Below are 15,303 nucleotides of genomic sequence, written 5' to 3'. Positions count from 1 at the left end.
AAAAAAAAAAAAGAGTGCAGTTCCTATCTATCATCAGTAATGTCATTAGAAAAGACTTGCTAGACTTCACAGACTGTCAATACATATTGTCGAAGACAAAAAAATCGTCATTTCTGAAAAACAATAATGTGATCAAAGGGAAAAAACATTCAAATGAGGCCACTAAGGCTACATACAATATATGGCATAAATTTTCTTTGAGAACATGTAAATAGAACTCTTACCTGATTATTCTGGTCTGCGAGATATCTAACCACAATAGGGAGTAAATATTTGGAAAAAGCATATGGGATTGAAGGTCGGTTTTCTTGACAAAACAATGCAATATGAGGCACCTGTTCCATCAGCTCCGCTCTCACAGTTGGTTCTATTAAAATAACAGAAATGTGAGCAAATTTTCCCACAATCAGAAAATCTTTACCTGGGCTTCAGATTACTTAGGAAAGCTTTGGACTTTCATATTCAACTTACAAAAAGGGCTTACAAAAATGTAATATAATTGCAAACCTTTTCATGAATGAAAGGAGGGCCTAACTTCACCCCAAGCATCTATGGTTCATGGTATTCACGTAGTATGCATTTGTTTCTTAAAATGCATTTTTACTCATCAACTACATTGTGCCACACTGTGTTAAGTGTCTGATATTCCACTCAATACTACAACATGGCAATATGACATTATTTGTACACTTTCTACTATTTAAGAATCTCATAGAACAAGTAATAAGGACTGGTTTCTAATATCTATTTAGTCAGACTTAGTTATATTTAACTAAGACTAAAAGGGGTGAGTGAATAATAAAGAAGACTACCACCACCACCACCACCACCACCACCACCAACAACAAAAAAACCCTAAAAACTATTTATGGCAAATCTTAATGTGAGAACTATGGCATTTCAAATCTCTGAGTTTCAAAACAATAAACTTTCTAATACATAATGGTGGGAAAATCAGTTAGCTTTATTAAAAAAAAAAAAAAAAAGAGTAAGATTTCTACTCTGCATCATACATAAATTTTAGATGAATTAAAATTCTCAACTTTGTAAAAACTAAAGATTGAAAGCACTAAAATATAGTATTTTTCAAATGTTCACTCCTGAGGTATGAAGCATGTCCAAAACAAACAAAACACAGAAACCAACTAATTTCACTTTATGGAAACTTCACTATAAACAACAGACACTATTATACATGACAGCTTGGGAGGAAATACATGTGTAACAAGCTATTAGTAACTAAAATACACAAAAAACCCATTGCTCAAATGAACACACGAAAGAAAATAAGGCTACAAATACTCAATTCATGGAAGAAATGCAAGTGATTAAAACACACAGATATTATCAGTAACAAGTCATTACACTAGACCTAATCAGAAGTCTGGTCTCTATTAATGATCCTAATCAAAGAGCCCTGGTGGGGCATTGGTTAAGTGCTAAGCTGCTATATGAAAGGTTAGAGATTCAAATCTACTACTTGCTTTGTGAGAGAAAGAGTTGACCTCTCCTCGGTGAATATAACCTAGGAAACCCTATAAGGCAGTTGGGAGCTCTGGTAGCATAGTGGCTAAGGCACTTGACTGCTAACCAGAAGGCTGGCGGTTCAAATCCACCAGCCACTCCTCAGAAGGAAGATGGGGCAATCTACTTCCGTAGCGATACTGCCTCGGAAACCCAAGGAGGGGTCGCTGTGAGTCGGGTCCGACTTGACGGCATGTAACAACAACATAAGGCAGTTATATCCCGTCCTATAGGGTCACTGTGAGTCAAAATCGACTCAACAGCACACAACAGTAACAATCACATCACTGAAGTTATCAGAAGGTAAATATCACAGCAGCCCTGTGAGTCAGTAACAATTTCACTGCACCTAACAACAAGGTAAATATGCACAAATGTGCCCTGTAGGACTTTAGACTTCAACAAACAGAAATTAATGTAAGTATCAATAGAAAATATACTAATATTTTACAAAGCCAAAATGTTATCAACACATCAATACTAGGAATTATAATTACACTGTTGTACCATTTAAACTAAGACATTATGTGAGCAAAATAGAATACTTCTGTTCTGAAGAATAAAAATGTAAATTCCCCTCCCCACAAGAAAGTAGAACAACCTCTACTCTTTTCAATGATGTTGAATTTGCTAGATTAACATTGAATCTGATCATTTACATATTTATTTGAAGCAAAAGAAGGTTATAAGTCATAGTTTCAGTAAGAATGAAATCAGTACCTTTTCTTACTTTCTTCATCAAAGTCCTACTTAGACAAATAGACTAATGGAACAAGATAAGAGTTCAGAAACAGACCCACACACACATGGTCAACTGATTTATTAAAAGTTATCCCTACAACCCCCAAGACTATGGCCCCTAGTTAGCCTTCAGGTCTCGAACTCACTCCTCCAGCTTGCAGTCAAACAACAGACAGGCATGTAGGGTGAACATTTACATAGGGTAGATACACTTCTTAGAAGGATGTATCACGGGAGAACAGAAAGGCAGTATTTGTACAGGGAGATAGCTCAGGGGGCAGACATGCATAGGAAGGACAGACACAGGGGAGAGGTAAATACAGGGAGGAAGTGGGGAGAGAGCTGTTACACTGTGGGGAATTGCAGTCAACTGTCATGAAACAAAGTGTATATGAAACAAAGGGTGTATGAACTGCTGTATAGAAAATAAATTTGCTCTATAACCTTTCACCCAAATCACAACAAAAAAATTAAAAAAAAAAAAAAAAAAGTTATCACTGCAGAACAACAGAGGTAAAAGGTGGTCTCCCCAACAAATGGTGCCAAGTCTACTGGCTATCCTTATTTAAAAAAGAAACAAAATAAAACTTGCTCCCTACTTCATACCATACACAAGAATAAGTACAGGTAGAATATAAATCTAAATGCCAAAGCCAAAAACAATAAGGTGTCTAGATTAGATAATACAGGAGAAAATACCCATGACTTTAGAGAAAAATTTTTAAACAAAGCATAAACTGCACTACCCATAAAAGAGCACTTCTCAACTACATGGTGCCTGGCTACCACTATTGACCATTCTGATCATGACCACAACAGGCGGACCCTGAAAGAATGGGAGGAAAATACAGAACAAAACTCAAATTCTTAACAAAATCCAAATTTACCAGACTAGTGGGGACCAGACAACTCCCTGAGACTATCACCCTGAGTTACTCTTTAAACTGTGAATGGAAACTATCCCTAAGTCACCTTTTAGCAAATAGTAAGGTAACACACAAAATAAAGGATATTACCTATGAATAAGTACATTAAAATACCACCATTATGAGACCAAAAAGTCAACAATCACTCTAAAGCAAAGATGAGAAGGTAAGAGGGTAGGGAAACTAGAGCGCTGGAAATGAAACAACCAGAATGCAATTTAAGAGAATGCTGACACACTGAAAAATGTAGCTAATACCATTACTAAACTGTATAGAAATTGTCAAATGGGAACCTAATTTGCTTTGTAAACTTTCACTAATATATTTTTTTTTTTTTAAGTTTTTTTTTTTTTTTTTTTTAGGATTTGGGTGAAGATTTACAGAGTAAATTCACTTTTCATACAGCAGTTCACATATACTTTGTCTCATGTCATTGACCAAAATTTACAATGCAGCAGCTCTCCTTCTAATATATTTTAAAAAAAGAGAGAGAACATCTCTTTAAGAAGCACCACTAAGAGTGTGAAAAGACAAGCTACAGAGTGAAAAAGGTACCTATAAGACATGTAATACCACAGGGCTCATATCCAGAATATATTAAGAATTCTTGCAAATCTGTAAGAAAGAGACTATCAAAAAAAAAAAAAAGAAAAGAAAAGAAAAAGAGGAGGGAAGTAGCAAGAGACTTGGATAGACACTTCAAAAACAGGGTATGAAAAGCATATAATCAGGTGCTCAAGTTCTTTGGTCACTGAGGAAATGTAAACTAAAACCACAGTGAGATACCACCACACACCTATCCATTCCCTTTTGGCAAAATTTAAAATAAAGTGTTAGTGAAGATATGGAACAAAAGGAACCCTCACATACTGCTGTAGGTCTATAGAACAGTATACAACTTCAAAAATTCTGCAACGTATCTATTGAAGATGCATATATGTATATTCTATGATCTCCTAGCTCCACTTCTAAGTGTTCACCTACAGAAATGCATGCACATGGATGCCAAGTGAGTCCTTTGCTCAGAGCAGCATTAAGAACCTAATGCTGAAAGCAGTCCATAAGTCCGTTAGCAGAACAATGGATAAATATATTGCTTAAGGTATTTGACTACTAACGAGAAGGTTGGCAGTTCAAACCTACCAGCTGCTCTGTGCAAGGAAAGATGGGGCAATCTACTACCACATAGATGTATCACCTCGGAAAACCCAATGGGGGTCGCTGAGTTGGACTCGACTCAATGGCAGTGAGTTTGGTTTTTTGTTTTTGGCTTATAGTCATACAACAAACTAGTAAATGACGAAAGAGAAAAATCAACAAAAATAACTACATGCGACATGGATGAATTTCAGAAATATAAAGAATCCAGACACAAGAGCAAACGTGAATTATAGTTCCATACAAAGTTCAGGCAGGCAAACTAATTTATAGTTTAGTGGTCAGATGGTGATTACCTTTAGGGAAGAGGGATGGGACAATTAGGAAGTACACTAAAAAGGTTTCTGGGATGTTAGTTCTATTTTTTAATCTGAGTATTAATTACATGGCATTAATTCTGTGATAACTTCAGTTGAGTTCTATTTTTAGATTTCATGTGCTTTTTGTAGTATGTTAGAGTCAATACAAAAAGAATAAAAACATCTGCTTCAAATATGTTATTTCTAAAACCCTAGGTTTATTATACTCTTGGAACTAGTTAGGTTCCAAAACTATACATTCAGGCATACTGGGACAACCGCTCCTGCTCCCTAAACACACACACTACACACACACACACACGCAACATTTACTCCTAGTTGATAACAACCCTGAGTCTAGAACAGCTCAAAACAACTTGAGGGACAATCCTACAATGAAGGCTGAAGTAAATACCAAATTCCTGTGAAGAGCTATTAAAGAGGAGCTTACAAAACAAAACAAAAAAATGCCTCAGGAGCAAAATGATTAACACAACTGAGAAGTATTATGTATTATAACACCAATTTCAGTCATTCATTATAAATCTCTAGCAGTTATCATCATTTTAAACATTCTATTTTAGAGGCATAATAAATGGAAATATAACTGAGAAAAAAGCCTATTAAGAAAAACATGATCTGAAAACAAAGCACACAAAACTCTTTGAAATGAAAAATGGAGATACCAAAATGAAAAACACAGAAGTCAGAACTAAGGGCTGAAATTTAAGAGCAGTTAAGAGTCATAGAAAATACAATAAATTTATCTAACAGTACTGTTTTCTGAACCACATAAAAACTACCTATAAGAGCAAAACAACTTTAGAAGAAGGAAAAAAAAGGACCTTAAGATGGGAAAGAGGCAATATTCAAAATGTTAATGGTTGAAATTTTCCTGTAACTGATGGAAAGGCAAGTGTCCTTGAATTCAAGAAGCAAGGCAAATCCTGAATAAAATAAATAAAAATAAATCTATACCTGAATACATCGTAGTGAAACTGCACAACATCAAGGAATAAAGATCTTAAAATTAATCGAGAAATAAAAAATAATGTTAACTACAAAGATACAAAATTAGGTTACCAAATTCCTCAAGTAATGAAAGCAGACAATACTATTAAATGATTATTATCAAATACCAAATAACATAATATCAAAACTACCAACTAGATTTCTATACTTACTATAAATGATAATTTAAACATAATGGTGAAATAAACACACTTTCAGATAAAGGAAAAGAAGTATGTCACTACCAGACCCTCTTCAATAGATAGAAGTCCTTTCAGAAATAAGAAACTATACCAGGAAAGAGCAGAATAAAAGATATATTAATGAGGACTATAACAGGAAACCAAAATCCCTGCAACTGCGTAGATTCTGACTCACAGCGAACCCCGTTGGGTTTCCAAGGCTGCAAATCTTTACGTAAGTAGTTTGCCTCATCTTCCTCCCATGGAGCAGCTGGTGGGTTTGAACTGCTGACCTTGTGGTTACCAAACAAATGCCTTACCCACTATACCACCAGAGCACCTTAAAACAGGAAAGCTCAATAGTAAATCTAAACAAGAACTATATAAAATAAAATAATATGGATTATAAATTTAAGGGATAGAAAAAATCAAATTGATAAAAGATAAAGCAGAAGAAAGATTTAAAGGTTTTAATTTCCTTGTTCCTTTATGAGAATGGATATATCATTAACTTTAGAGTTGTATATCTTTTATCAACAATATCATAATCAACCCAGCCTATCAAGTTAGAAACCTTCAGGGTAACTCCTCCCTCTTTCTTCACTTCTTCAATCATTAAGGTAGCTCTAGAATTCCTCCCTAATACTTCAATTCCTCTTATTTGTACTCATGACAATTAACAGTCTCCTAACTGGTCTTTATCTTTTTCAAGTCAATCCATACAACTGCATGATTGTTCTAAATCACAAAAAATGGACTCTCTAGCACAGCATAGGAGCATAGGAGTTCTGGTAGCATAGTGGCTAAAGCACTTGACTATTAACCAGAAGGCTGGCGGTTCAAACCCACCAGCCACTCCTCGGAAGGAAGGTTGGGCAATCCTACTTCCGTAGTGATACTGCCTCGGAAACCCAAGGAGGGGTCGCTATGAGTCGGGGCCGACTCGACGGCACATAACAACAACAACAACAACAGCACAGCATATTATAAGCCTTTACAGTTTAGCTCTCACCTACTACTTTATTTAACAGCCTCATTTTCCTAAACGATGTAGCAGGCTCCTCAACGATGACCAAATGGGCCACTATCCCCTTGACCATTGTTGTTGTTGTAGTTATGTGCCGTCGAGTTGGACCCAACTCATAGCGATCCCTCCTTGGATTTCCAAGGCAGTATCACTACGGAAGTAGATTGCCCCATCTTCCTTCTGAGGAGTGGCTGGTGGATTTGAACCACCAGCCTTCTGGTTAGCAGTCAAGTGCCTTAGGCACTATGCTACCAGAGCTCCCTTATTCCCTTGACTGGGTATGCTCTATTCCTTTCCGTAACTCATCATCCTAGTAAATCTAACTCAGATTCCAGCCCCAATCCTCTCTATTATAATTTATTCTTTACATGTTGGTTGCATTCACCATTAATTCTATGACAAGAATTCTTACTCATTTTAGAAACTGGTCTAGTATCTAATCTAGAACTTGGCACAGATTACAGTTTTATGCTGACTGAATGAATGGAAAGTGTAAATGTCAATAGAGACATTTATCATGAACTTAACAATCTGAGAATGTGTAAAGACATGTATAAAATAAAAATTTATACATTTATTAAAAAAAGTATAGTTAGTAAACAAGTAAGAGATAATTTACTTTTCATTCATATAAATACATCTCTCCTTAAAGATATCTATGTCTTTACTAAGAAAGGAATAATCATAATAAGCTGCAAGAGTCACAAGTTTAAGTTAAACTGCTATATTCCTAATAATGAAAAAATAAACTAAGTAAAAATTATACCTAATGGGACCCTCTTAAAACCATTCCAGAACAAACATATATATAAGCAATTATGTACAAAAAACACTATCATGAGGGAGATTAGAAGTAAACTTACAGATGTTCTTTCTATCCTATACAAAAATAAAAATAATTAAGGCTTACATAAATAATAAACATATTCCTATAAACTGAGTTGCTTATCAGAAGATTTGCATAATGAAAAATTAAAAGACTTGATGACATGCCAAAAAAGTTTGTCAGAGATCAAAACATAATACATTTAATAAAAGTTGTAATAGGCATAAAATATATATATATTTTTTAACTACTTCCAAACTCAAGTATAAAAAAGTGCTGAAAACTTAGTATCAACATCAATGCTTGGGAAGCCTCAAATTAAGTTTATCTTTTTCTTTTCAAAAAATAGTATTTTACTGTGATTTCAGTAAAGATTTACACAGAAGTTTAGGTTCCCGTTCAATAAATTCTAAACACAAACTGTTCAGTGACATTGTTTACATGATTCACAATGTGAATATTCTCAAGACTTCTATTCTGGTTGTTCTCTTTCCATTACTCTAGTTTCTCTGCTCCCTTACATTCTCATTTTTGTTTTAAAGTTATTGTCAACCATCTGGTATCAAAGAGATGATTTTTGAAAGGAGCACAGTATTCATTTTATTTCATGACCCAGTCTGTTATTTAGCTAAAAGATGACGCCAGGGGCTAGTGTTGGTTAAAGGTTTAAGGGTATCCCAGGGAAATAGTCTTGAAGAGTCCCCCAGTCTTAACTAGTCCAGTAGTTTTTACTTATTTTTAAAAGGAATTTGAGGTTCTTTTCCACAGTTTTCTCTTTTTCTATCAGGAACATCTATGTGGCCCTGGGCCAAGGAGCCAGTAGAGGTAGCTATACATCATCTAGTTCTCATCTCAGGGTAGATGAGGCTGTGGTTGGTGTAGACTATTAGTCCTACAGATTTTCTTCTCTGAATCTTGGGTTTTCTTCTCTTTTGCTGTGTATGAGTAGAGACCAACAGTTATATCTTAGATGGTTGCTCATAAACTTTTAAGACCCCAGATACCACTCTACAAATCAGGATGTAGAACATGAACTTTATGAACTGTATTATATCATGCCAAATGAATGAGAGGTCCCACAAGACGATGATGCCAATCCTTCAAACCCAGGAAACCAATTTGATGAGGTATTTGGTATGTGGTTAACATTCTTCAAGCTTCTACTCATTACCCAATTCCGAAACTGCTTCCATCTATCTGTTAGACAGCAAACCACTCCAGATATCAAATTCTGTCTTAATTAACTAATGCTGCAGTAACAGAAATATCACAAGGGAATGGCTTTCACAAATAAATTTAGTCTCTCACAATTTGAGGAGGGTAGAAGTCCAAATTCAGGATCCCAGCTCCAAGGGAAGGCTTTCTCTCCCTGTTGGCTCACAGGTGAGAAGCAAAGTCCTTTTCTCCTTTTAGCATCTATAGGCCTGGCATTCCTTAGAGATCACCATGTGTCTTGACATCAATCTTTCCTTGGGTGTAGGAGGTTCTAAGAGGAAAGACTCTGGGTCCAAAGGATGTGCTCTGTTCTCAGCTCTTCTCTCTTGGTGGTAATAAGTCCCATCACTCACTACTATCAAGCCAGTTCCAATTCATAGCAACCCCCTCCTTGGGTTTCTGAGGTGGTATCTCTACAGAAGTAGATTGCCAAGTCTTCCTTCCCAGGAGTGGCTGGTGGGTTTCAACCACCAGCCTGCTGTTTAGCAGTCAAATGCCTTAGGCACTATGCCACCACAGCTCCCACAGGTCCCATAGTAGTTCCCCCACTCTCTGCTTGATTCTCCCTCCTTTTATCTCTTGTACGATAAAAACTGATGAAGGCCATACTCCAGGAAATTCCCTTTACATTGAATCAGGGTTGTGACTTGATTAAGGATATTGCATACAACCCTCCCACCCAACCCCTTACATCTGACTGGTTGACCACATCAGATCACAGCATGGGGCATGGTTATATCATTACAGAGCTACCAATCACTGAAAATTATGGCCCAGCCAAGTTGACATAATTGTGGGGAATACAATTCAATCCATGACACATATCTGTATATATACTGGTCTATATACATACATATATACCTGCCTATATATTTTTAGGTTATTGTCATTGTTTCAAAATTATATGTCATAAACCAAACCAAAACCAAATTCACTGCCGTGGACTTGTATCCAACTCACAGTGATCCCTCCTTGGGCTTCCGAGGTGGTATCACTATGGAACTAGATTGCCCAACCTTCATAACAATTATTAAAAGGTCTTTTCTTCTTGTTTACATTTTAGTGACATTGTTTACCTTCATCAAGCTGTGCAGACTTCACCCTCATTTGGTGTTACCTTTTCCAGCACCAAAAATACTACTCGTCTACTATCTACAGTGAATCCTCTTCCACTCCCGTCTCCAGTAAGCACTGAAGAATACTTCTGTATATTTGCCTGTTCATGTCATTTCATAAAAGTGAGAACATACCATATTTGCTTTTTATTTCACTCAGTATAATGTCCTCCAGGTTCATCCATGTTCCAAGATGTTTTAGGAACTCATTCTTCTGCATCACTGTACATATGTGCCACATTTTACTTACCCATTCATCCACTGACAGGTACTTAGGCTGTTTCTATCTCTTAACTATGGGAATAGTACTGTAATGAACACAGGTATGCATATGTCTGCTTGTGTTATTTGTATATATTCATGGGATATATATCTAGGACTAGAATTGCTGGGTCATATAACACCTATACCTCTAGTTTTTTGAGGAGCTGGCAGACTATCTTCCACAATGGTATTCCCACCAGCAATAGATGAGAGTTTCAATTTTTCCACATCCCTGGTTATTTTATTAAAAAAAAAAAAATCTTAGCCATCTTAATGGGAGTGAAATGGTGTCTTATTGTGGTTTTGATTTCCATTTCTCTGACGTTGAGCATCTTTTAATGTATCAGTTGTTCACTTGAACATCCTCTTTGAAGTGTCTGTTCATGTTCTCTGCCCAGTTTTTGACTGGAAATTTACCTGTCTTAAGCAGACCTCCTATTTTCACTTTGGAAACAAATCAGCTTTAATTTTACAAAATGGGTGATGCATATTTTTGATGAGATAGCCTACAGAAAGAAACCATTTACTTATTATATTGCCTAAAAAAAAAAAAACTCCTCTTCATCCCTTTTAATTTATTCTATAATTATTTTTAAAAGATTGCTACTCCTAAAATATTAACATACATGATATAAAGCAAAGATCTTACATTTTTTTAAGAGAAAAATTAAACTAAATGGGCCTATTATACAACGTCCAGGTCTTAGCAATAGTTTTTTTGCTTTGTTTTTCCTTGTTATTACTGAAGGATTTGATAATTTATTTATCTTTCCATATAACACTAATCTTTTCACTAGTTTTTAGACAAATCTGCTAAAAGAAACCAAATGTTAAAAAATTGGGAAAGTCTGCTTTCCCTACATAAATACATACCTGAATCATCAGCTAATCTGCTAATTCTTTCCAAAACAGCAATACAATCTCTCTCATCATCGCTGACTTCCCTCAAGGTATCCAGCAAACTCCGGGCCACCATTTGTCTATAAGAAAATCACAAAATATTCAGCAGGATCAGTAATTAACATTTAGAACTTTAAAAGACAGACATTTCTTCAACACCTCAACATCAAAAAGACAAATAACCCAATTCACAAATGGGCAAAAGACTTGAACAGACACTTCACCAAAGAAGATATACAGGCAGCCAACAGAACACATAAGAAATTGCTTGTGATCATTAATCATTAGAGAGATGCAAATCAAAACAATGAGATATGATCTCACCCCAGCAATAACAGCAAAGTTCAACAGGTCAGAAAATAACAAATGCTGGCGAGGTTGCATAAAGATTGGAACTCTTGTGCATTGCTGGTAGGATCGTAAAATGGTACAACCATTGTGACAAACGGTATGGTGTTTCCTTAAAAAACTGAAAACAGAAGTACCATTTGACCCAGTAATTCCATTACTAGGAATACATTCTAAAGTGGTGAGAGATAGCGCACGAACAGACTTATGTACACCTATGTTCACTGCAGCACAATTCCCTAGAGCAAAGACATGGAAACAACCTAAATGCCCATCAAAGAATGAGTGGATAACCAAATTATGGCATATACACACAATGGAATATTATGCTACATTAAAGAGAACATTAAAGAACAATGAGGGATATGCAAATCATCTCACAATGTGGATGAACCCCGAGGACATTATGATAAGTGAAATAAGTCAATTGCAGAAAGGCAAGTACTGAATGAGCCCATTACTGTAAAAAGACAGAGAAGGGTTTGAATGGGAAAGGAAACTTACTCAGTAGGTTACTGGGATGGGGAGGAAGGGGAGGGATTAATTTCGGGCTAGTTGGGGCCTACACGCTGACGTAGGTAGGGGGAGGGATACACGGGAAGGATCTGTGACCACCATGATAACATTAGGAAACGGAAGGACACCGAATTGTGCACATAAAAGATAGACAACAGATGCTAATATCAACCAATGTGTCCACAATACTGCGCTGCCATTAACACCAAACACCAGGCTATAGATAAACACATAAACACCTGAGATGATCAGATAGGGGTCAGTGAACAAAGGTGTACTCGAGACCAAGAATAGATTCAGCTAAGTCTAATCTTGCACAGACACCAGTGATACAAAATACCTGCAATCCTTACAGAAACAATAGAAGACAGACACAGAGGAATCCCTCACAGACACCCAGACACTGTGGGAGAGAGATCCAATAGATCTACTACCTCAGGACCATAGTACTGGGGGACACCAGACTCAATTGGCACAACAAAATACATAAAAGCCTTGTTCTACATCCTACATTGGTGAGTAGCAACTGGGGTCTTAAAAGCTTTCAAGTGGCAGCCTCCTAGTGTCAGAAACGAAGAAGAACGTAAAACCAACCAAAAAAAAAAAAAAAAACCACAACAAGGGCATTTGGAAGCAATCAGCCCTAGGACATGATGGCCCTTGAGACCAGAAGAACTAGATGATGCCCAGCTACCAATGCAAACCACTCAGGAAAGGATCAAATTTGGAGATCCTGGATAGAGTGGGAGAGAAAATGTGGAACAAAATCCAAAAACTCAATAATGACCAGAATTACTGGTCAGATGAAATCTGGCGAGACCCCCAATACTATGGCCCTGGAATACATTCTGTGCCTGGAATAAAACACACCCCCAGGGGCTGGCTCTCAACCCAAGAGTTAAAAAGATGTACATGTAGACCACTCAACACAGGATGACGCACCCACATACTCTATGGTAATACATCCCTTAGAGCAACAGACCACGGGACATCAGAGGACCAACATTCAAATTGAGGAAATGCAGGACAAACAGCAGTGCATAAATATGAGGGGCACAGGGGGAGAGTTACAGGATAGGGAGGGGAGGAGATTGGGTTAGGGTTGGACATGGTAAATGGGGAATGAAACTAAATGTACACGTAATGTTGAATGTAAAACAAGTTCTTAAAAAAAAAAAAGAGACATTTTTCTTATTATTTTATTTTTTTAACTAAGTACTTACTTTCCTGAGTGGTAAATGCAAGTAGTGATTTTATTTTAACAAGATGAGACTGAATTTTTACCAAAATACTTTTTTCTACCTGACTTGGCAAATTTTTCTAAGGTCAATCAACACTCATTTTAAACAGTACCCTTCAATTATCATCATAATGAAATATAATTCATTCTTCATTATACAAAATGTTATCTTTACTTTTTTTTTAAATACACTAATATGAATTATATACATCTATACTCAAATATTTTGAGTAAAGATTTTTATTTTTTACTTCCAAAGAAGTCTGACACAGGTGGGCTGGGGGCCGTAACAGGAGAAATACTGAATTAGGCTCTAATCCCCTGGAACACCACCTGGCACATACATAACAGGCTAAATGAATGATAGACTCTGCAATAATGAATTAACACAAAATTATGTAAATGTAAAAAAAGCAGGTGTTTTTGTTTTCACCTCCCCAACAAAAAGTAAAGGAAGTGCTACTAGAATCAAAGAGTAAGCAAGTATAAAACAGGCCATACCTGTGATTATTAACAGAACTTGGAGACTCAGATTGTACATGTTAATAATACCTCTTTAAATTAGATAATTTTATTTTTCTCTACCAAAATTCATGTAATAAAAACTATCCTTCCACTTCCCCTGTAATTAAAAGAATATGCACATACCTGTTAAATATGTTCTCACTTGCAGCATACTTGTCCAACCTTCCCAATGGCGTCAACATTTCATCTTGTGAGACAAAGTCCAGGGCTGAAGGTATAATAATCACATCAGACTCTGAGCTGTAGTCATCCACACCAACTATCAGAGACATCAGAAATACTCCTTATAACACTTTGAAACTAAAAAGTACCCCTTGCCTGTCTGACGCAGCATGAATAGAACTGTCCCTGATGTTTCTGAAGTGGTACAAAGAATCACAAGAGAAGGAATCCAGAAGTCAACATGAAGGGTACTTCCTCTCCTTTTTCTATAGATATTTTTTTACTGGTCCTAAAAGCATAAGGGTCAGAGGCTACAGAAACTGAGTATGGGGGAAACAGAGTGATTAGAGTCTTGACAACTTATACTTTTAATCAAAACACTACTAACTTGTAAATGAATAAAAATTCCAACAGTGATACAATGCAATATATCACCGCAATCCTGCAATGTAGAAGAGAAAGCTAATACAAAGTGATTCAATATGGGAAAGCTAAAACCATTAGTGTATTTATTTTAACTGAAAAATATTAGGTACATTATGTGACAAGTATTAGGCTGGATATGGGAAACAACAGCAAAAACCCTACAGTCTCTGCCTTCAAAAAAATAATATTCTATTGAATAAACAACTGTAAAGGAAGGTATGTACAACAAACTACAACAACAGAAACCCATTCAAGCTCTAAGAGAAGACCAAGAAAGAGTGGCTAAAAACTAAACAGAAGGTAATGGTTTCAAAGGAATTAATAAGCAGTGAAGCTGAAGATGTGATTAAATAGCATCTACTGCCAAAGGAGTCAATAACAAAAACAGAAAGGTGCTCACTGAATTTGGTACTTCTGTGACACACTGGGGTATACTTAGTGCACTTAACAAGGCCAATTCTCGGTGGTATGAAAGCAGACAAGCCAAAGTAGCGTGATTAAAGAGGTAATGAAAAATATAAGGAAGTGAAAACAAAGAGTACAAAATATGCTTCCCAGAACTGTGGCTGTAAAATAACAAATTACAGATTAGATTATTTACAACTGTATATAAGGCAAAGAGACTTTTTGTTTGTTTCTAATGTTTAAAAGAGAAAGATGTGAAATATGTTTATATAATGAAAAGAAAAAGTCAACAAATAAAAATAAATTCAAGCTCTATGAACAAAAGAACATGACTGATGGAAAAATGATGAAGATGGAATACAGAGCTAAGGTACATGGATCAGACTTAAATAAAAGCTCTTTAACTGGCAGGATTTCAGGGCCTTTCCCAAATCCCAAGAACTTTCAAAGATACTTCTTTCTCATTTTCATTTTCTGGCACTTCTTATTCTAC

General features: G+C 36.1%; 1 protein-coding gene across 1 annotated transcript in view; it reads right to left on the bottom strand.

Moving 5' to 3' along the window:
- The window catches only part of PPP4R1 (protein phosphatase 4 regulatory subunit 1), a 73,071-nt gene extending 59,003 nt beyond the window's left edge, over positions 1-14,068 (bottom strand). The window contains exons 1-3 of the mRNA XM_007957551.2: positions 13,941-14,068; positions 11,162-11,268; positions 225-367 (exon numbers count right to left, since the gene is read on the bottom strand). Coding sequence (XP_007955742.1) covers positions 225-367; positions 11,162-11,268; positions 13,941-13,999 — 309 coding nt within the window. The 5' untranslated portion in view covers positions 14,000-14,068. The remainder of the gene's footprint in view (positions 1-224; positions 368-11,161; positions 11,269-13,940) is intronic.
- Between the last annotated feature and the right edge of the window lie 1,235 nt (positions 14,069-15,303).

Source organism: Orycteropus afer, unplaced genomic scaffold, assembly GCF_000298275.1.
Source record: "Orycteropus afer afer isolate SDZICR_OR568_19922 unplaced genomic scaffold, OryAfe1.0 scaffold00757, whole genome shotgun sequence".
NCBI lineage: Eukaryota > Metazoa > Chordata > Mammalia > Tubulidentata > Orycteropodidae > Orycteropus > Orycteropus afer.
The sequence above is the reverse complement of the archived record's forward strand: the minus strand, read 5'-3'. Positions and strand labels throughout refer to the sequence as shown.